Below are 22,104 nucleotides of genomic sequence, written 5' to 3' on the forward strand. Positions count from 1 at the left end.
AATAAGGTGCATTAAATATAAATTAATTACAAAACTAATTACATAGATGGAGGCTAATTTTCGAGACGAATATTTTAAGCATAATTAATCTATCATTAGCACATGTTTACTGTAGCACCGCGTTGTCAAATCATGGACTAATTAGGCTTAAAAGATTCGTCTCGCAAATTAGTCGTAAGTTGTACAATTAGTTTCGTAATTAGTCTATATTTAATACTCCATGCATGTGTCCAAATATTTGATGTGACAGGAATTTTAGGAGGAGGGGAAGGAACCAAACAGGCCCTAAGTTTTGGCAAATACTAAAATTGTTCAAACGGCTATTTTAGCAACAGAAATCCTTCTCACACTAAATCAAATTCACAAACAAACATTGTTTACCATGTGCATCAATGCCATATAGCACATGTTTAAAACTGTGCCACCAACAGATTGCAGATAGATAATAACACATCAAAAACAAGTTCAGTAGCAGAGCATGTAGCTGAAACCAGATTTCACCGGATTATATTATCACTGCTGGAAAGGATCTGACACATTTTTATGATTTTTCAGTTTAGATGCTTACTAACTGTGCTTTATCTCAGTAATAACCAAAGTACAGTTTACATAATCCTCCAAGCAAAGTATGTTTGTTTAAAATGACCATGTCCTAGCAACGAGCAATGGTTTATCCTGAAATCAGGATATCATTCCGTTGACACTGTCCGCAAGTGAGATGGATGAAATTTAGAATTTATGAATCTATCGTTAAGTGCAAAACAAGTGCCTCGATCATACAATGGAAACAAATGCACTGCTGCATTCCCAATTCATGCTATATGAGATAAATCAAATGCAAAACAAGCGCAGAGGACGGGAACCTTGGCCTTCTGCGATTGGAGCTCGATCGGATCCGGATCAGAGAGTTCTCCACGGCAAGCGCTGTCGACGGAGGGCACGGAGCGACCGCGAGGGGGCCAAGCACGTCTCCTCGGCAGCTGCGATGACGGCGCCGGCGGGGGCACGGGTCGCAAAGCGCTAGGCACGGGCGTAGGTGCCGCTCGCGTCAGGCGGCGGCGCCGGGGAGGAGGGAGGAGCGACGGCGCTAGGCACGGGCGAGGGCAGGCCGGCGACGACGGCGCCGCGCGAGGGCGAGGGCAGGCCGGCGACGGCTATGGCTAGCGCGAGGGACGGGTGGCGGTGTTGCGGGGAGGCGGAAGTCGGGCAGGCCGGCGCCGGTGTCGAGTAGGAGCTCGGGTGCGTGGGCGGGCCGGGAGGTGGGCCGGCGGGGCTGGTGAGTTGGCTTTGCGAAATGACCATAATGTCGACGAATAAAATCAACAAAAATAGCTATTTTGGGTAGGCATTAGAAAACGTCAACAAACGTCAGGAAGCGTTTTCAACCATTGTAAAAGGGCTCAGAAAGAAATATAGACTGGTTTTAAGCGATTAGATAGAGGAGCTTTTAATTTGCAGATGCTCTTTTTGATAGAATCCGGCAGCAACGTAGATGGATGCCAAGCGCCTAAAATACAATCCGATATAGCCTTTTTAAGATGGTGACCACGATCGTAGAAAAATGAAAAATGAGCCGGAGGCGGTAAGAATCAGGTATTCTCAGTCAGAGGGGTGTTTTACTTGAAGCCCTCCTGCTCCTAGGTTGTGTAATCCGGCTACAGGAACCCGGAATTGGACACCTGAGAGCCATGCTCGCGATAGGAAGTTTTTTCTTTAAACAACCACAGGCAGTTTTGCTTGAGAGTGAAGCAAACAGTCCCCCCTGATACGTGAGACCGGGACAAAGAACAAAAAAAAAAAAAACTGAAAACCTCGTTGCTGGAGCAGATGCCGGGGACCAGAATAAGAAAGGGGGAAAAACATACAGGGAAGTTCAATTCATTGCCAGACGGTCACCCCCCATTCTTATATATACAGTACAAGTTTATTAGCTCGGTTTTTGCGTTGCTTTTGTTTTAGCATCGTCACTTGCAGTTGGGTATGTGACATAAACAGACGAGCTTGACTTTACCAGGTGTGACAAAACACATCCCATCGTCGTAGCTCTTCTGCTTGCACTCTTTCTTGCATGCTGCTATGTCCTGCTTCGACCAGACAGAGCAAGATATCATCTTACCTAACAGGGTCCAGCAAAGCAGACTGGAAGGATTAGCCTCGCAATCTTCGAAATCTTCTCCCGGGGAGTTGGGGGTGTGCAGGCACAGGGACAAGATCACAGAATCAATATTTAGTAACACATAAAAACGATGGAAAATAAAGATAGATAAACAAGATGTGGTTGTGTCTGTGCTAGAGAGAGTACTTGATGCAAACACCAGTATAAGAAGCATGCAGCACATCGCATGCTTCGTGGCTGCCATCTCTAGATCAGCTTAAGAAATTTGTGTTGGATCACTAGTACTGTGTTATCGGTCTAGGCCAAGAGGTCCTCAATTTATAATGGGGGACAAGCAATATACTCATTTCTTTAATTATTAAAAAAATATACACATTGTCATTTAATTTTTTTTAGATTGAGACTTCATCTCTAGCATATTAGAGATATAGATGGAATTATAGCTTCTTCTATCTCTATCTCTATATCTATCTCTATCTCTATCTCTATCTCTATTTTTTAGATAATATAAAATTTCAGCTTCAGCCTTCTTCTAGGAAGAAGAAGCATCGGTCCAACTTTATTATAGTAGCACACCCATAATTAAAACTTATTATAGGTTCAGAAGTAAGTTCAAGATGGTAAATGAAGGACCATAAAAACATGTTCGCTTATCTACACTACTCGGTGGGTGAGCAATACTAATGATGCATTATCTCAACAATGCCTTAAGTACATGATTTAAAATGAAAATTGATAGTAGCAGATGTGATCATGCTTACTGCATGATTTAGGACCGGTTCGTCTCCTACGGAATCACTCCCAGGAAGAATTTCTGGCCGGAATCGTTAGTCAATTTATATAAGTTTTCATTAGCCGGATTGATTCCTGGTGACATTTTGCCCAAACTGAACGAGCCGTTCAAATTAAAATCAAACATATTTTTCTGAAAATTAAGCCGTAGGTGGACAGCATTTCATCTCCACGATCGGAGCCATCAGTGGACAGCGACTGGAACGGCCGGTGAAGGCGTCGGGTGGCTGCCATGTGCTCGTGTGACTGTGACTGAGATCGGTGGATGTTGACGCGAGATGTGGACGTTCACGTCTGATCTTCGCACACGATACGTTGACGCGAGATGTGGACGTTCACGTCTGATCTTCGCACACGATGGATAGAAAGGGACAGTGATTTTGTGATCTGAATATCAAAACCGGCAGGGAAGTATCGTCCGGCGGTCGAGAGCGTGTGCACAAAGCCAGATGTGGACGAAATCATTTGACGCTTTTTAGATTTTATTAGATTATTAGATAGATTAGATTAGATTAGATTAGATTAGATTAGATTAGATGTAGAGATTGATACTAACAAGTTTCTGCAAGTTAATAACATAAAACTAGCATGGTAATAAGCGCATAATTTTACTGCTGGTGTTGAGAAACAATACCGAGGTTTGTGGATACGGTCACCGGCTTGGGAGCGGCAGCCTGGCGCGTGGCACCCCATTCAGCCTTCTTGGGGAAGAAAGACGACTTGAGGAGAGTAGCTGATGCCGGTAACGGTTATGTAGCATGATTAGCAAGTAATAGCCCATGATCTCCTTCTGCGAGGGAGGACAGAGCCGATTGTATAACACTATTCTCTTAGTGTGCCATTCGTGGTGCGGCGTTGTAACTTTGACTATTTCTCGATCTTAATATAAAGATGTGCAAACATTTTGCGTATTCGAGAAAAAAAGGAGAGTAGCTGATGCCATTGCTCTGGTTCTGAAGGCGAACGGGGAGATCAGGTGCTAGTGCTACCTCTCTTTGACACAGTCTTTCCTCAGAAGGGTTGAGGAGTGGCGCAGCAGCTGAAATAGAAGGTCGTGCACCTGGAGGCACACAAGGTGACAAGGGATATGAGTTGTGAGGTGGAGACTGGCCTTTCTGCATTTGAATGGCTGTTCTTTGGTTGCTGCAATCAGCCAATCCTCTTGTCACCCTCTCTTTTGTCCTGTCTCTGGCAGATATTTCCCTTTCTCTTCTTCTGTGTACCGTGTAAAACTTGCAAAAGAAACATTTTCCTCTTTGCGCGACGGCGACATTAAAACTTGCAAAAGAAACATTTTCCACTTTGAGCGACGACGACGTGAACCGTAAATATTGGATGTTCATTCTTGACCTCAAGATGTATCCTGCCTGATGAGGAATTCTGGGTTTCTGTGGGCGGATTTCACCACCAACCGTTGCCCGTTCGTGTCTGTGTCCTGGTAGATTGCATCCATGAAATTGCCCCGTTGTCAGTTATTCCATGAAATATACAGTACATTATATTTTTTCCCGTCAATATTTTGGTGGTAACAAACTCCAGCTCTGAGTTGTTTGCTGGATGCCGAGTCCCTTCTGGTGACACAAAGGCAGAATTAAACGGTGCTTCTTCTTGGGCCTAGGTGCACAAGGGACAACCACCACTCATTTTGAAACCTCCCAACCAAGATGCCAACATGAGGATTCCAACCGTACAGCAGTATAGCATTCTGGAAGATCATTTGTGATTTCAATATGTGATGATTTCCAAGGATTTTTTTTTTCTCATGGCCTTGCAAAAGAGAACTGACATTGTCTAATGCTATACCATAAAAATTAATAAACCAGCTAGGAGATAATAGAGAAAGAAAATACAAATATCATATTTTGAACAATAAAAACTGTTGCGTTCAGTAAATGAGAGAAAGAAAATTATAACAATTGCAAAAAAAAAAAAAAAAAAAAAACTTCTATACCAGCGAGCAAAAAACTTTGATACCAGCGAGCAAATTGGCCACATGGCACCTATTGATCTCCATGACAACGAAAGAAACAAAGTGCCATGAAAGTGATTTCACTGTTGACTAACAAGAGCTGAACAGTGACAATGTTTACAAGAGCAAATTGGCCACACATGGCACCTATTGATCTCCATGACAGCGAAAGAAACAAAGTGCCATGAAAGTGATTTCACTATTGAATAACAAAAACTGAATAGTGACAATGTTTACAAGAGCAAATTGGCCACACATGGCACCTATTGATCACCATGACAGCGAAAGAAATAAAGTGCCACGAAATTGATTTCCCTACTGTCTACTACAGTTGGCCATACGAGGGAGGTTTTTATGTGCTGCATTTGTGTTGTAGGGGAGTGAGCCGAAGAGCGTGCTATAAGTTGCATAGTAGAAACATAACATGATGATCTATAGAATCAATCTCCATCTCCTACCCTATGAGTTTGAGATAGGCTTATATGAACTTAGGAAAGTTGTGAAATGTCAAATCCCAAGCCAAATAGCCTAGCCCATTAAGGAGATTCCAATTCCTCCAATGAAATGAACCAAATGGCCTCAGGGTAGAAGTAAAATTGCAGTGTATTTTTCCAGCTGAACCTGCAATGGCAGACTGCCTACAGTGCCCTCGAGGAACGTACTAGCAGCAGTGGTATCGTCGTCTTAGTAGCTGTAGTTCTTGACGAACATGCCCTCCTTGGCCGCAGCGGCCTCACCATCGCTGGTGTACTTGCCGAGCTGCGCCAGGGAGTTGGCCTTGGCACGCAGCAGCAGCGCTTCCTGTGCTGCCTTCACGTTCTCGGGCCTGCCACCCCATGTCTTGAGGCAGGTGTTCTGCAGCGCCCTAGCGTAGGAGAAGGACACATGCCACGGGTTGGGGCTCTGGTTCATGGCGTTCAGGTTCTGGGTCGCCTCAACCTCAGACTGCCCACCAGACAGGAACTGCATTATATTGCACAAAATAATAGCAGTTGAGAACACAGAAGACCATGGCATGTGCAACCGGAGAGAAACCTGTTAGCAAGAAGAGAGCGCTGACCATGATGCCAGGAACGGCAGGAGGGATCCTTCTGTGGAGGAGCTTGAGGGTGTACTCGGCTACTTGCTCAGGGGTGGCCTTCTCCTCGCACTCAGCACCAGGGGTGATCATGCTGGGCTTGAGCAGGATGCCCTCAAACATCACATTGTTCTCAGACATGTAGTAGAAGGTCTCTGCCCACACCTTCTGTGCGACCTCGAAGGTCCTCTCGATGCCGTGCTCACCATCAAGAAGGATTTCGGGCTCCACAATTGGCACCAGACCATTTTCCTAGCATTTCATTTCGACAGATATATAAGGGTGTTTTTATATATAGGAGTACATACATATTGAAAAGAAACCAATATGATGGTCCTTTTTCTAGGATATATACCTGTGAAATGGCGGCATAGCGGGCAAGGCCCCAGGCAGCTTCCTTCACGGCAAGTTCAGATGGACCGTTGGGGATGCTGACAACAGTGCGCCTGTGACAGAACTTCACGTCACACTCACACATGGGATCTATATATATATGTCACCACGTACATAACGACAGAAAGTAACTGCCAATGCAGCAGGGGCCACGTTTCTCACCACTTGGCGAAGCGGGCACCAGCCTGGTAGTAGGCTGCTTCACGTGAAGCAAGGCCATCAAGACCTTGGCACCACGACTCGTTGTTGGAGCCAGCAAGTGGCACAAGACCCTGAGATTGAGCATAGCTTCAGAGGTTTGCTGTTGCTTTCGATCTTGAAAGAGACTGTCACAACACCAACAAATCTAGTTTCTAGCTAAGAACCTACACGCATGTCATCTGTTGGTTTAAAGTCTACAACATACCTTGTCGACCTTGATACCAGGCACGATTCCCTGCTCATTAAGGACGTCAACAATCTTCTTGCCATCAACAGTTGACTGGTAGAGGGTCTCCTCGAAGAGGATAGCACCAGAGATGTACTGTCCCAGGCCTGGGGCACTGACAAGGAGGGTCCTGTAAGCCTGGCGGTTGGCCTCAGTGTTCTCAAGGCCAATGGAGTCAAGCCTCTTGCCGCAGGTAGCGTTTGACTCATCCATGGCAAGGATACCCCTTCCTGGTGATGCGATGGTTTTCTGCAGCAAGAAGAATAAACTTGTAATATTCTGAACCATAACTGAAATGATCATCATAGCTTTCCTTTCTCAATAGAAAAGAGCAGTTACTTTTTCCAAGTTGATGAAATGTTCTTTCAGAAGTTTGAGACCATAGCAAGTCATACATATTATGAACCTTTTCAGATGGATCACAGAACTTAAGCAGGACCTTTCAAAGTAATCTAAAATGTAACTGAACTAGCTTGTAGTCATCAAAATTATGAGTGGCTATACTGCTGCTTGGCCTATACTGGTGTTGACATGTGCCAGCCCAATATACATACTCCTAGATGTCTAGTTCACAAATTCATCTCCCTGAACATTGCAAGTTCCTAAACCAATGCAAGGAGACAATGCTGATTTAGACTAGCGTGTGTGCATAAATGAGTAATAATATGGGATCTAAACTGTCAAATGGGTTACCTTTCCTAATGAATCCTCAAACTTGCATTAGTTAAATCATGATAAACAAAACTGAAGTTTTCATGGTTGAAATAAGTTGTTTCAAACAGGGCCATATGTCATTTTTCTATTGATACTAACAAGCTTCTGCAAGTTAATAACATAAAACTAGCATGGTAATAAGCACGTAATTTTACTGCTGGTGTTCAGAAACAATACCGCGGTTTTGACAAGCTCATCAGCATAGGCGCTAGCACGGACAACCATGTTGACAGTCACCGGCTTGGTAGCGGCAGCCTGGCGCGTGGCACCCCATTCAGCCTTCTTGGGAAGGAAAGACGATTTGAGGAGAGTAGCAGATGCCATTGCTCTGGTTCTGAAGGTGATCGAGGAGATCAGGTGCTACCCTCTCTTTGATGACACAGAGTCTTTCCTTAGGGGGTTGAGACTTGAGAAGTGGTGCAGCAGCTGGCATATAAGGTCGTGCACCTGCTGGGGGCACACAAGGACAAGGGATATGAACTGTGTGGTGGAGACTGGCCTTCTGGAAATGAATGGCTGTGCTTTGGTTGCTGCAATCAGCCAATCCTCTTGCCACCCTCTCTTTTGTCCTGTCTCTGGCAAATATATATTTTCCCTTCTCTTTTTCTGTGTATACAGGCAAATATATATTTTCCCTTCTCTTTTTCTGTGTATACCATGTAAAACTTGCAAAAGAAACATTTTCCTCTTTGCGCGATGACGACATCGTCCAAAAATATCGGATGTGAAAAATATCGGATGTGCATTCTTGACCTTAAGATGGATCCTGCCTGATGAGGAAATCTGGGTTTCCGTGGGTGGATTTCACCACCAACTGTTGCCCATTCGTGTCTACCAACGGCAGAGATGTCCTGACAGATTGCATCCGTCAAAATTGCCCAGTTGTCAGTAATTCCATGAAATACATTATATTTTTCCAGTCAGTATTTTGGTGGTAACAAACTCCAGCTCTGAGTTGTTTGCTGGATGCTGCAGGGTTCCTTCCGTGACACACTTCTGGTCCTAGCTCCCAAAGGCAGAATTAATGGTGCTGCTTCTTGGGCCTAGCTGCACAAGGACAACCACCACTAATTTTGAAACCTCGCAACCAAGACGCCAACATGAGTATATTCCACGTACAGCAGTATAGCATTCTGGAAGATCATTTGTGATGATTTTCCAGGGAATTTTCTTTTCTCATGGCCTTACAAAAGAGAACTGACATTGTCTATCGCCATACCGTAAAAATTAATAAACCAGCTAGGAGATAATAGAGAAAGAATATACAAATATGATACTTTGCATAGTAAAAGTAGTTGCGTTCAGTAAATGGGAGAGAAGGAAATTATAACACTTGCAAAAAAGTTTATTTGATACCAACAAGCAAATTGGCCACATATGGCACCTATTATTGATCTCCATGATGACGAAAGAAACATAGTGCCATGACAGTGATTTCACTATTGAATAACAATGATCTCCATGACAACGAAAGAAACAAAGTGCCATGAAAGTGATTTCATGGTTGAATAACAATGAGCTCCATGACAACATAAGAAACAAAGTGCCATGAAAGTGATTTCACTATTGAATAACAAAAAACTGAATAGCTACAAAATGTTTACAAGCACATAATTTTGGTCTGACAGGGATTTCAGAATTACATAAAAAATTGGATGGACCGCTACAACTCCAGACTTCGGAGAAATATCACTTTCAGGGCTGATTTGTATAGAACTTTTAAATGAAAAGAAATAATAGTATAATACAAAACAAAAAAAATCAGTTTCACCAAGATGCTATGCATACCATTTTTTAACACACCCAAACATTGGATCTGAACGCCTCGCTTTGTGTAACTTCAACTTGAAGCATCGAAAAGCTCATCAGTCATCACAGCTTCCAATTATGGATGATGAAAAATTTGCACAAAGACCTATTTTTCTGCTGTATTCCAATTATCAATATTTGGAACTTATGGGAAATCGAATCACAAGAAGCACAAATTTCATCCTTGAGATAAATGTAACCATCCCTTTAGATGAACATACAACCAGTGAAATAATCCCTTCACACACTATCTTCAGCATCAACTGAAGGCACCGTAGCTTGAGCAAATTCAACTGCTTCACAGGTTAACCAGGCAGTAAATTCATGCGAAGTACTATGGCATATATAACCAAAGAGGTTGGCATCTGAACGAGTAGCGCAATCTTTGTAGGATGTCTCTGTAAATATCAATCAGAAACTGGCATGCAGGTAACCAGGCAAGTCAAAGATTAACCCATATTTCACATGCCTTACGCTTGCCTGTAAATGTCAATCAGAAACTGGCTCGCAGGTAACAGGGCAAGCCAAAGATTAACCCATATTTCACATTCCTTATGTTTGCCGCTTCCAAAAATTTTCTTCACCTCTCTCTTGTCATTATACAAAACCTAAAGCACCTTCTGTTTCCTCTTTACAGGCTTACGAAAGTTTCAAAAACAAGGAAATCCTGATGAATAGGAGCTGAATTCATTCCTCATAGAGATGGTTGTGACTACCATAAATTACCTGCATGCTTCAGCAAATTCTCTTGTTCAATTATGTTCCTTTAGAAACCTCATTGATTCACTTCCCACAAGCTTCTTCAGCCGCCTCACAAGTATTAGATAAAAATGCCAGAAGCTTTTGCCTGAGCAACGGTGATAACTTGTCACAACCTGTCAATGGCTCCAATGACGGAACCACTCCCTTCTTCACTAGCACCCCAAACGCACTCCTCACACCGTGTGCAATCGCCTCCTTCCTCTGCACATCATAGTTGTCAATCAGAAGAAACAAGAACTCAAGCAGCATGTTCGTGATATCCGTGTACTGAGACACTGAGTTCACCATCAGGAGCATAGCAGGTTCAATATTCATAACACTACCCCTCCCCTCCTCGAAGAACAACCAGTCATAGAACAGCGCCAGCTTCGCATTCGCCACAACATAACCCTTGCTGCAACTCGTCAGCAGCCAACCTACGACCGCCCAGCGAGCAATGACACCAGATTGCATGACCTCATTGGTCGGGTGGTACCCGCAGCATATGAACCGCACAATGTCAGGGATCCTCTCCTCCCCTCCAGGAACCACCAGGTGCTTCCTTGCAAACCACAGCTGGTATCTCTTCTGATCCCCCCACTTCACATTGTTCATCATGAACAAGAGTTGCATCTCCATCTCTGACGTGATGGCCACAGCTGAGCACCATCGGGGTGTGCCGATCTGACAGACGTTGGCAGCACGGTCAAGTATCAAATCTCGCCACAGCACCTGGAACTCTGGCACGAGCGCCAGCTCGTGGAGCGACCTCACAAGGTCCCTTCCGAGCAGTGCGCACACTTGGAAGTGATCCTGCAGCATGGAGACGCAGAAAGACACCAGCATTCCCCTGCATTCTTGCAGATTTTTGGCACCCTTGCACTCCTCGCAGTCCTTGCACTCGACGCTGCCTGCGGCCGGAGCGAGGCGGTTCCGGGAGAGGAGTCGGAGGAAGGCGAACACGGCGGTGGCGAGGAGCTGGGGCTCTTCGTCGGCGAGAAACGAGGCGTGCTCGTGCAAAACCTCGAGCAGGCGGGCGTCCCCGGGGAACGGCACGCGGCGGAGGAGGGAGGCGAGGAGGGGCGCGAACCCCGGCGCCGCCGCGCGGGCGAGCTCCGAGGCGGCGAGGAGGAGGCGGGTGCGCGGGTGGGGGAGGAGGAGGGGGAAGGGGAGGGAGAGGAGAGCCGACGCGAAGGCGTGGTAGAAGGCGGGGAAGCGGGCGCCGGCGGCGTGGAGGACGACAAGGAGACGGCGCGGGAGCGGGGAAGGCTGGGTGAGGAAGGCGAAGGCGAGGGCGAGGGGTAGGTGCGGCGAGGAGAGATCGGCGGGGGACGGAGACGGGGAGGGGAGGACGAGGTGCGCCGAGAGGAAGGGGTGTTCCGGGGAGGAGGCGGAGGTCGGGGGCGGGTGGTGGTCGCCGCCGGCGAGGAGACGCGGGGGAGGGGGAGGGGGAGACGGCGGAAACGGCGGCGGCATTGGGGAGGACGAAGATTGCCCGGCAGGCGGCAGGAGGATCAGATAGGCCTCGTGCATATCGATGGACCAAATTTCTTCGTGGGCCGGCCCAAACGGCACGCCAAGACAACTGGCTGTTAATTCCTGAACGGGCTTTTACCACAGGTGACAGAGATAAGAATTGTGGATGACAATGAATTGAAAAAAAAAAAGGATGTGGATGACAAGTGATCCTAAAAAAAGATGAAGATGACAAGTGAGTTGTCAAACATTCAAGCTGCATGTACAACTCACCAAATTATACCAAAGAGTAAATTTTATATTAAGATAATAAGACAATGTACTATTAAGACTACGGCATCCATAATTTAAGACCTTGATTGAAATCATGTACAACTCAATCAAGGTCTTAAAAATATGGACTATGACATCCATAAAAGTTTTTAAGACCTTGATTGACTACGACATCCATAATTGAAGTCAATCATTATCACAGAAATATCACTCGCAGATATATCATAATTTTAATTTTCATACTATTGGTATAAATAAATATTAAGTTCCATGACTTACTTTGAAAACCCATGAAAATCTATAATTCTAATATCTATTCAAGCGGTAAGGAGTTAGCTGCTGACATGTTAGGGACTGGTCTGTTTGTTGATGATTATGATGAAGACCTCTTTCGATTTTTCACATGGCATCTCTCGTCGAGGATAGAACTATTGTATGTGAACAGCTTGGAGTATATTTATTTACATTATATATTGCATAACAAAGTACTCAATATTTCAGTTCACAGTTTGATTACTTGGATCATCAGCTGATCCCGTTTCTAACAAAAATTAAGTTGTGTTCCTAATCAAAACTACATCAATAATTTAGTGGTATGAATATTTATTTATGATAAAAATGTCAAATGTTCGAGTACCTATGATATTACCTTTATTATTGATTTTTATGTCTATATAAGAAAAATGAGAAATACTAAAAATACTGAAAGAGGTAGGTGGAAGGGTGCCCGTGAAAAATGGGCGCAAGAAAAACAAAAAAACGGATGGACCGAAAAGAAAAAAAATGGAGCCAACATGCGAAAACAAAAAATGGATTCAAGAAAAACGAAAAATCCCACATGCGGAACACGACCACAGAAAAGGACCCCAACGGAGGAGACATGAAGAGGAATAAACGTACGGACGTCGAAATAAATTGCGACATGAGATATTAGTTGGGCTCGGTTCAACATACTTTAATTTATATGTGAACAGCTTGGAGTATATTATATATTGTATAACAGTGTTCACCTAAACGGTCGTTTAAACGGCCACTAAATGATAAACGGTGGTAAACTGTTTTGTTTAGAGGGTAAACGGAAATTAAACGGTTGACCGTTTAAACGGTCTAAATGGCCTAAATGAAACGGAGATAAACTGTATTAAACGGGCTAAATAGCTGTTTAAACGGCTGTTTAGGCGAATACGAGGTAAATCTAGTTCAGTTTTGTATGGATAAATTTGTATACTTAAGTTTATTATATTTATAAATATGTACACTTGATATGTTACATGCATAATATATATATTTGGTTCTTTTCACATGCATAAATATATATACATACCAAAATAATTGATTTTTACTCGGATAAATATGTATAAATGCTAGAATATTTATTTTTTTTACATGCACATATATAATTATATGTGTTTTTTTAAGTACAAAACCGTTTAACTTTGTTTAAACACCGTGTAAACAGCCTAAACGCTAAACGAAGGGCGACCGTGTAAAGACCGTTTACCGTTTAGGAAAACATTTTATATAACAAAGTACTTTCAGTTCGCGATTTGATTAGTTGGACCATCTGCTGATCCAGTTTCTAACAAAAATAAGTTGTATTCCTAATAAAAAAACACATGAATAATTTAGTGGTGCGGATATTTATTTATGAAAAGAATGGCTCAAGTGCCTATGATATTGTATTTATTATTTATTCTTATTTTTATGTTGAAAAAAGAGAAATACTAAAAAAATGCAACAACAACAAAAAAAAGAGGTAGGTGCAACGGCGCCCGTGAAAAGACGAACGCAAGTAAAACGAAAAAAAAAAAGATGAGCGGAAAAGAAAAAACAAAATGAACCCAACATGCGGAAACAAAAAATGGACTCAAGAAAAACAAAACAAAAATTCCGCATGCAGAACGCAACCACAGAAAAGGACTCCAACGGAGGACATGAATGAAGACGAAATAAACCGACAGATGCCGAAAGGAATTGCGATATGAGGTACTCCCTCGTGACCCCGGCGCCGGGGTCGTCGCAATGGACAAATCGGGCGCGTGCAGCGTGCTGGACCGAGGACGTCGTCGCGATCGACCACGCGCTGGAGGCCATGCATGGCCGCGACGGCTGGGAACAAGCCAGTGGACCAAGCCATCACCGGCAATGCAGCGGCCGTCCAAAAATCACCACGTCCTCTCAGTGCGCTCTGCCCTGCTTTCTCAGTTCCTTGATTAGCACTTAGCAACGGTTAATGCACCATCTTGCGAATTGTTTTTGCTTCGAATAGAATGCGTAGCATAGGGCTTAGGTTCTGTTTGATCCTATGGCTAATCACTAGCCAGCTAAAAGCTAGCCCAAATTAACTCTAGTCCATTCAAATAGGAAATTAATTGGTGAGCTAATTTTTGGTCAAACCCTCGACTAGTCACTAGCCAACTAGCTGAGAAACCACCAGCTATTTTGAGCTAAAAGCGTAAAAAGATCAGATACATCGTCTTCCTCCTCCGTCCGCCCCACCTGTGCCCCTTCGTAGCTTCGCCCGCTTCCATGGCTCCATCCCACCTGCCAACGCCACCTCCACATCTCGCCAGCTGCCACCGCATCTACCCAGGCACACACCACGTCCTGCACATGGCGCACCCGCCCCACATCCTCGTCGAGGTCACCTGCACGCGCGCCGCCATCGACGACTTAGCTCAGGGCCACCTTCAGGATCTATCTGGAGCTACACGGCAAGCCACCTGAAGGGTCGTAAATCCAAACTCCTTTAACGCTCTGATTCCTCTGTGGCCACAAGCATTTTATATTCAGAGCAACGTAACAACTAGCGGTATAACACAGTGCACAGTGAAGAGCAGCGAGTACAGTGAAGAGCAGCAGTGAATCTACTCCAAACAGCTATGGGCTAATTTCAAACATTGCTAATGTTAATCATGCTCTAAAACATACATATTTAAATCAAGTAGCAACAGAAAGGTAACATAAAAATCCAAGGCAGGTGCACTCCAAGCAAGGCGCGGCGATCTGAGTTTTCTAGTAATTGACTACAAACGAAATGTTACGAACATCACACTCTAAAATCATTTTTGGCAATAATAGAACACATATCTGAATTATCGTGACATTCTTTTGTTCCCCTTGCAACACACGATCATGATCCAGTATATGATTTAAAAGGTGGAGCTATTTGTCGCAATATTCATATGGATGATCCTTGCTATAGTACAAACTGTGCATATGGTTTTTTAGGCGCATGCTCGTTTAACTTAGGGTCCATTTATTTGAGCTGCGGTTTTTGAGCTTTTGGTTTAAAAGTTGATTTTTTGACATTTGGCTTCTGGTTATTGGATTTTTGCTATTAGCTTTTGTAATACATTTTTAGCTTCTCATCAGCATACTAAAAGCTAAATACTCCTCAGAACGTGCTTTATAACATCGGCTTAAAGCACCCTTCCAGCACAAGAAAGGAAAAAAGAAAAGAAAAGGTTAGAAAGGTCTGATAACGGACCAAATGTCTTAGTAGGCCTCGGTGGAGGCCCATAACGGCACGCCTACTGTATTTATACAGCCAACACACATATCAGTTGTATTTTTTTTACCAACCGTAAAAAAGTTGTAGCCTACGCGCTACCGGCCCAACATGCCTGTCTCCTCCTCTGTACGTCTCCCCCATCCCTCTCAAAAATATATTTCTCCTCGCTCGTCCATCGCACGCTTCACAACGCCGTGCAGCCGTTTGCTCGCCCCCACTCCCCAAGTCACTGTAGCGGCCATCTCCCCCGCGCACCTTCATCCTGCGCTGCTCGCTCCTCGCTCCTGCCCGTTGCGCACCCCACCCGCGCGCTCTCGCTCCTTGCTCCCGCAATCCCAACCGCCGCATGTCTACCCGCGCCATCGGGCGCGCCGCCCGCTTTTGTTGGTGCTGGTGGTGTCGTCGCGCGACTAGGGTCTATCCCTACTGAGCCAAGGGCACTCGCGAGCCTGGGCCGTGCTGGTGGTGCTCGCGCGCTGCCTCTTAGCACCGGCTCCCACTCCAAAGCCCAAAATCAACCGACCCTAGTCTCTCCCTCCCCTACGTTGCAAATATATCTTTTCAAGTGTTTCAGATGTTATCGAGGTATGTTGCAAGTGTTACATATGGATTTTGCAAAAAGTAGATTGGGATGTTGCATATGTTGCAAGTGTTCCAGATGCATGTTGTAAGTGTTTTAGAGACATGTTTTTTTTTTGTTTCAGACGTATGTGCAAGCGTTTTTTATTAGGATGTTGCACATGTTTCACACATATGTTGCAAGAGTATGTTCGAAATGTTTCAGTTGTTTCATTCTTATGTTGCAATAAGTGTTTTCATGTTACAAGTTGCAGGTGTTTTATCTAGATGTTGCATATGTTACACACATATGTTTGTAAGTGTATGTTTCAAATGTTTCATCTGCTTCAAGACGTACGTTGCATTCAAGTGTTTTATATTACAGTGTTTCGTGTGTTTAGAAGTATGTTGAGAGTCATTGGGGTATGGCCCGACGCCGAGGGAAGGGGCGTGGCCAGCCGAGGGACAGTGGATGGGGCGCAACACGCCTGGGTCCTGCTTGTGGGGCGTGCTCATCCTCATCCTGGCTCCCGGGTCCCGCCCAAGCGGAGAGAGAGGAGGGGTCAGGGGGAAGGAGCGGCGCGTGCGGGGTGGGGCGAGGCGGACGAGGGCGAGGTACACGTGCAGGGTGGGACGAGGCGGACGAGGACGGGCGCACGCGCGTGCAGCAGTGAACGGCGCAGCGGCAGGCTAGCGAACAAAGCCGGGGGCGTGCGATGGCGTTTTCTGATGGGCCGTTCTGCTAGGCCGTTCGGTGGCCGTGTGCCCAGGTTACTGTCCGACAGAATCCTTCCCCATCAGACGTCTGGTCACCAGCCCCATCTTAAAAAAAATGCAGATTACAATTTAATTAATTATTTTATATGATATATCTGATTCATCTAGGCATACCATTTTTCCTTACTGGTTATTGTTCTCGGTGTCACATTTTTATACCCATTCTTCTAATTTTCTGATCAATATAGATATCGGTGTCACATTTTTTTTATCCGTTCTTCTAATTTTCTAATCAATATAGATATATAGTTCCTCCCATCACAAGTAAAAGTCTATCTAAATTTGTCCTAAAATAAATTTCATTTAACTTTGAGTCCTTTGACCAACACATCTATAAAAATATGTTATCTAAATTAAAAGAGTTGTACATCGTAGTAGTTTTTACAATAAATAATTCTAGAAATGTTAATCCTGTGTTATCTACCGATATTAGTTATAGATATTGATTGTTATCCATTAATTATAGATATTGATGGTGAAAGTTAAAAAGTATATAGGTCGTACCATACAGAACATGAACGGTGTAAAAAGCAGTTACTATCGAGGAATTTAGTGAAAGAAATTGCCATTTAATATAAACTAAACTGACACTTAACAGCAGAGAAGTTGTACTTCTAGGGAAGTAATGTTTAGACCATGTTCAATCTACATCGACAGTCATACATATATAATAACCAGTTGATCATAGTAACCACATTGTACCATCCCTCTTCTCTAGCTGATACCACCAGTACTACGAGCCTCTCCAGCATCTTAGTACTACCACAGGACAACCACTCAACATCTCAGAATAGGCCAGCAGATCGACAACGCATCCAAAAACTTCAGATGCCATGAGAATGTACCCGACAAGGACTTCCAATACGCGCTAGGTTTTGCTGGGATTCAATAGTTCGCCGAGATTCAAGTGCAAGCTGTTCCTCATGGTTCTCCTTCCTGTTGCACCAGCATTGCCCTTCCTCATCATCGCCGTGAACTCGCTGTAGTCGATTTGACCATCCTGAAGTGAAAAACCATATCAAAATTATGTGGCGAACAATCAAAACCAAGATTTATGAATGCAATTAAAACAGAGACAGGGAAATAGATTGAATATAAAAGGGACTAACATTGTTCTGGTCAATATCTTTAATCATATCCTCAAGGTGGACGTCATCAAGACCAAATTCACGACATGCTTGTGACAGCTCATCAATGGTTATAAAGCCACTTCCATCTTTGTCAAAAAACGAGAATGCTGAAACCAAGTTTTCCTCCCTCTCCAGCTTATTCATGTGCAACGTAGCTGCAATGAATTCACCGTAGTCAATGGTTCCGCTGTTATCAATATCAGCCTGAAACAAATGTACCAAAATGAAAATCAATATCCACAGAGCATATCTGCAAGGAATTATGGTTGAACTAGTAAAAGGCTGGAGGAGCACTTACTGCTTCCATTAGAGCCTGGATTTCGTTCTCCGTTAATTCAGAGCCTACCCTTTTCAAGCCATCTTTCAGCTCATCAAATGTTATAGTCCCACTATTGTCAGTATCAATCATCTTGAACAACTCCTTGAGGCCCCCAATCTCTTCCTCAGACAGGCTATCAGCAATAACCTGAATATTGAAAATATGCCTACAGTATGTCAATTTTTTTAAGATGACCACTGCAGGTTTCATGTTATGTACTGAACATTAGAAGCATTCTGCAATTCCCGTGATGCAATAGTCCAAATTAATAAATTTGTAGCTACTAATTACGAAGTAAAATGGCGGAAAAGCAAAGGCAATGCAGAACATCATATCCAATATCTATAATGTTTTGCTTTGATAGCATGAATCAGAAAACCTGGATGGAACATAGTGAGCATTGTGACACAGACAAGAAAGCAGGGGTGGAAATAAGCATGAGATCAGACATATGAGTATCACTATCAATCTGTCTGAGCTCTACTAGATTGTATTTGGTTAGAGAATAAAGCACCACCTTCAGAGTGATTACGATAGAGGACCCACTACAGTTAAACAGTAAGATTCAATCAGACAAAATGGGAAAATAGAGCCATATGGAGCTGGCCTTGGTGTGTCAAGAAATAGAGATCATGCTAACAGTAACGTAAATGATGCCTTAACTATTAGGGTCCACTTTCCCTAAAAAAAAACTATTAGGGTCCACATAAAACCAAATGGTATAGAATCAGATATCACATCAGATAAGGAAAAGTAAATATACATACCCTTAATGCCATCTTCTTGAGCTTGTTCATTGCCGAAAAATGCTTCAACCTTGACAGAACAGCAGAATCAATAGGCTTATCAGGTGCCACGGCATCGTCAACAATCCATGGGTGGCCTGACATAGTGGCATAGACAATGCTATTATTATGAGGGATTGAGGGAATAAAAAATTGATATCCCATGTAGCACCCAGGAAATGTAGCCACACCCCAGCTACATGAGATAGATGAGGGAAGGAATGTACTTACAGAGAACCTCATGAGCACTAAATCTCTTTTTAGGATCCCGAGTAAGCATATTGCGGACCAGATCCTTAGCGCTATCAGAAATACTAGGCCAGGGTTCAGATTCAAAATCAAGTTTGCCTCGCAGAATCTGCCTGAAGATTCCAGCCTCAGTTTCTGAAAGAAGATAATCATATAACATAATGGAAAACATGTGAATTTCCAGTGACGAACGAATTTGACGGTTTGAATGACAAACACATTACCTGCCCAAAATGGGGGCACACCACAAAGCAAAATGTACAGAATTACCCCTGCACTCCACACATCAGCTTCTGGACCATAGCATTTCTGAAGTACCTCTGGTGCGACATAGTAAGGGCTTCCAACAACATCAGAGAATTTATCACCTGAGGAAATGGAAATGAGCCGCTTGCATCATCAAGAATCTTAGCACAAGGGGGCACTGAGAACATCTAGCAACACCAGAGTCAAACCGAGTACAATTTAGGATGCAAGTACCATTGTACCAAACACATCAAAATAGAAGCTCATAAATCACTATCTCGAAACCACAAATGGCTTCTAGTAAAGCTTCTATTAACAGTTTCAGTAACTCATTCCCATTCCAAAACGAAACTGGGAGCTTCAACATGGTTTTGTATCTTTTCTCTTACTATTCTCGTCAAATCAAATAATAATATTAATGACTTATCATCGATATGATAGATAGCATTCTCATTCTGTGAAAACAAACGAGCAGAAAGCACTAATGCCAAATCATCAGACTTGACCACGACATTATATCAAGTGTCATTGTTTTATTAACAAACTAAAATGGTCAATCTAACACAGCAATGTAAAAGCAAACAGCAGCAGTTGACCAACCAAATCGAGCAATGTAAAAGCAAAGAAACACGCATACCGGGCTTGTAGAACATGGAGAGCCCAAAGTCAGTGGCCTTGAGTGGGGCTTCCTCGGCGGTGCTGGCAAAGAGAAAGTTCTCCGGCTTGAGGTCCCGGTGCATGACGCCGAGCGAGTGGCATCCCTCCACGACCCCGACAATGGTCTTGATGAGCTTCGCCGCCGCGCGCTCGCTGTAGTGTCCCTTGGCGACGATGCGGTCGAAGAGCTCGCCGCCAGCGCAGAGCTCCATGACGATGTGCACGAAGAGCGCGTCCTCGTAGGCGCCGCGGATGCGGACGACGTTGGGGTGCTCGGAGAGGTGGTGCATGATCTGGATCTCGCGGTACACGTCCTCGTAGTCCTCCCGGCACAGCAGCTTGCGCTTGGGGATGGACTTGCACGCGTACTCAGCGCCGTCAGCCTTGCCCACGCACTGGTACGTGGTGCCGAACTGCCCCTGCCCGAGCTTCTTGCCGATGCGGTAGTGGTCCCGCACGTTCGCCGTCTTGTACGGCAGCACGGACGCCGGCCGCCCCGACGACGGCGCCGGCGCCGTCACCGGCTGCGGCTGCGGCAGCTTCGCCTTCGCATTGCCGGCGTCCCCGCTCGGGTCCGGCTGCATTGGCGCGCCCCAGGTGAGCTCCGCGGATCAAGAACCGCACGGAGGCCGCCGCCGCAGGAAACGGAAGCCTGTTCTTGGACAAGAAACCGGAAAACCCGGATAAAAAGTGAGAAATTTGGGGACACGGCGATGACGAACCGGTCAAACGGGAAGAGAAATCCACCTCTCGCTACAAATTTCTGCAACTCCTCCAAGGATTTCGGCGGGCTGGCTGGAGACGGAAGAACAGGGGGGAGATCTTGGAGCGGGGAAACAGAGGAGCCCTGTCGATTGAGATCGAGAGCAGAGGAACGAACGAAGCTTTATGCGAGGTTTATCTGTGACAAACCCACGAGCAGAGCAGAACGGGAACGAGAAACGGCAGCAGCAGCAAGGGGAAGAAGAAATCTGTGCTCTCACTTTCTCAGGTGTCACATGGGGGAAGATGTGCAATCCTGGGGGGGGGGGGGGGGGGGGGGGGGGGGGGGGTGCCGAGATTGCAGCCTCTTCTATCTATCGATCCGCCGTGGAGCTACAAGCTGGCCGCGCAAGAGGACAGGATCTTGGCGGCGTGGGTGATGACTCCACCCATATTTTTTTTATAGGAATTTCGGAGGCGGCGGCTTCCAATGGGGTGAGGAGATGATGACGGTGAGAGCTCAAATATCTGCGTTTTGATTTGCGTTTCAAGGTTGGGAACGGGCAAAAGGGAGGGCAAGGTGGAGGAGGGATTTGGGGGAAGGGAAATGCGGGCGCTGGTCGCAGTGCAGCTAGGTCGTATCTAAGGAATTCTCCATGGGTGACCAGGAAGGAGGGAGGAAGGAGACGACGACGCTGTCACCATTGTTATTCTTTTTCTATATATTTTTATATACTTTTCTCCTTTTGTAAAATGTAAATCAGGCAACGGTCCATTTCTGGTAAAAATTATGTATAGTGACCAGTGAAATTGAAACACACCAAGTTGTTTTTTTTAACACGAAACACACCAAGTTAAGTTGCAAGGAAATTAAAAAAATTAAAAAACTTTAAGGGTACACATGAATTTTACAGGAACTGCACAGTTTCACACTAATCAGACAGAAAAAATGATAAATTCCCGTGCTCTAAACAAACCCTAAGTCTTACTTGAAGTCTTCAAGAGTGGCAGCTTCTATAATCCCAGGAGACTTCATGATAATGTTCTAATAAAACTTTAAAACACCCTAGGATATATACTCTTTGCTTCTTAAAAATAAAATGGTGTTCGTAACGTATACGTTGGATTTAGTGCGAGGGCAAAAAAAAAAAAAAAACGGTCTTTGTACTGGATGGAGTCTAAGGTGGTGTTTGGTTGTCCCTCCTAAATTTTCGTCGCTGTTTATCAAATGTTTGGACCCATACATAAAGTATTAAATATAGATTAATTACGAAATTTATTGCATAGTTTGCGACTAATTTATAAGACGAATCTTTTAAACCTAATTAGTCAATGATTTGACAATATTATGCTACAGTAAACATATGCTAATGACGGAT

General features: G+C 44.4%; 3 protein-coding genes across 3 annotated transcripts; all 3 read right to left on the bottom strand.

The window, feature by feature from the left end:
* Nucleotides 1-5,057: 5,057 nt before the first annotated feature.
* LOC136486423 (fructose-bisphosphate aldolase, chloroplastic) lies at nt 5,058-7,931 on the bottom strand. Its single transcript, XM_066483307.1, has 6 exons — nt 7,667-7,931; nt 6,755-7,024; nt 6,511-6,620; nt 6,311-6,401; nt 5,938-6,207; nt 5,058-5,840 (listed from the first exon to the last, which is right to left on the bottom strand). Exons 1-6 carry the CDS (start codon nt 7,811-7,813, stop codon nt 5,562-5,564), a joined length of 1,167 nt encoding a protein of 388 aa, XP_066339404.1. The 5' UTR covers nt 7,814-7,931; the 3' UTR covers nt 5,058-5,561.
* Nucleotides 7,932-8,077: 146 nt separating this feature from the next.
* On the bottom strand, nt 8,078-11,515 carry LOC136486422 (uncharacterized). Its single transcript, XM_066483306.1, has 2 exons — nt 9,278-11,515; nt 8,078-8,536 (listed from the first exon to the last, which is right to left on the bottom strand). Exon 1 carries the CDS (start codon nt 11,513-11,515, stop codon nt 10,082-10,084), a length of 1,434 nt encoding a protein of 477 aa, XP_066339403.1. The 3' UTR covers nt 8,078-8,536; nt 9,278-10,081.
* A 5,707-nt stretch (nt 11,516-17,222) lies between these two features.
* Nucleotides 17,223-21,047, bottom strand: LOC136486424 (calcium-dependent protein kinase 24). Its single transcript, XM_066483308.1, has 8 exons — nt 20,771-21,047; nt 20,004-20,675; nt 19,345-19,488; nt 19,103-19,255; nt 18,854-18,969; nt 18,066-18,233; nt 17,747-17,971; nt 17,223-17,637 (listed from the first exon to the last, which is right to left on the bottom strand). Exons 2-8 carry the CDS (start codon nt 20,605-20,607, stop codon nt 17,506-17,508), a joined length of 1,542 nt encoding a protein of 513 aa, XP_066339405.1. The 5' UTR covers nt 20,608-20,675; nt 20,771-21,047; the 3' UTR covers nt 17,223-17,505.
* Nucleotides 21,048-22,104: the final 1,057 nt, after the last annotated feature.

This window comes from Miscanthus floridulus, chromosome 10 (genome assembly GCF_019320115.1).
Source record: "Miscanthus floridulus cultivar M001 chromosome 10, ASM1932011v1, whole genome shotgun sequence".
Taxonomy (NCBI): Eukaryota; Viridiplantae; Streptophyta; class Magnoliopsida; order Poales; family Poaceae; genus Miscanthus; species Miscanthus floridulus.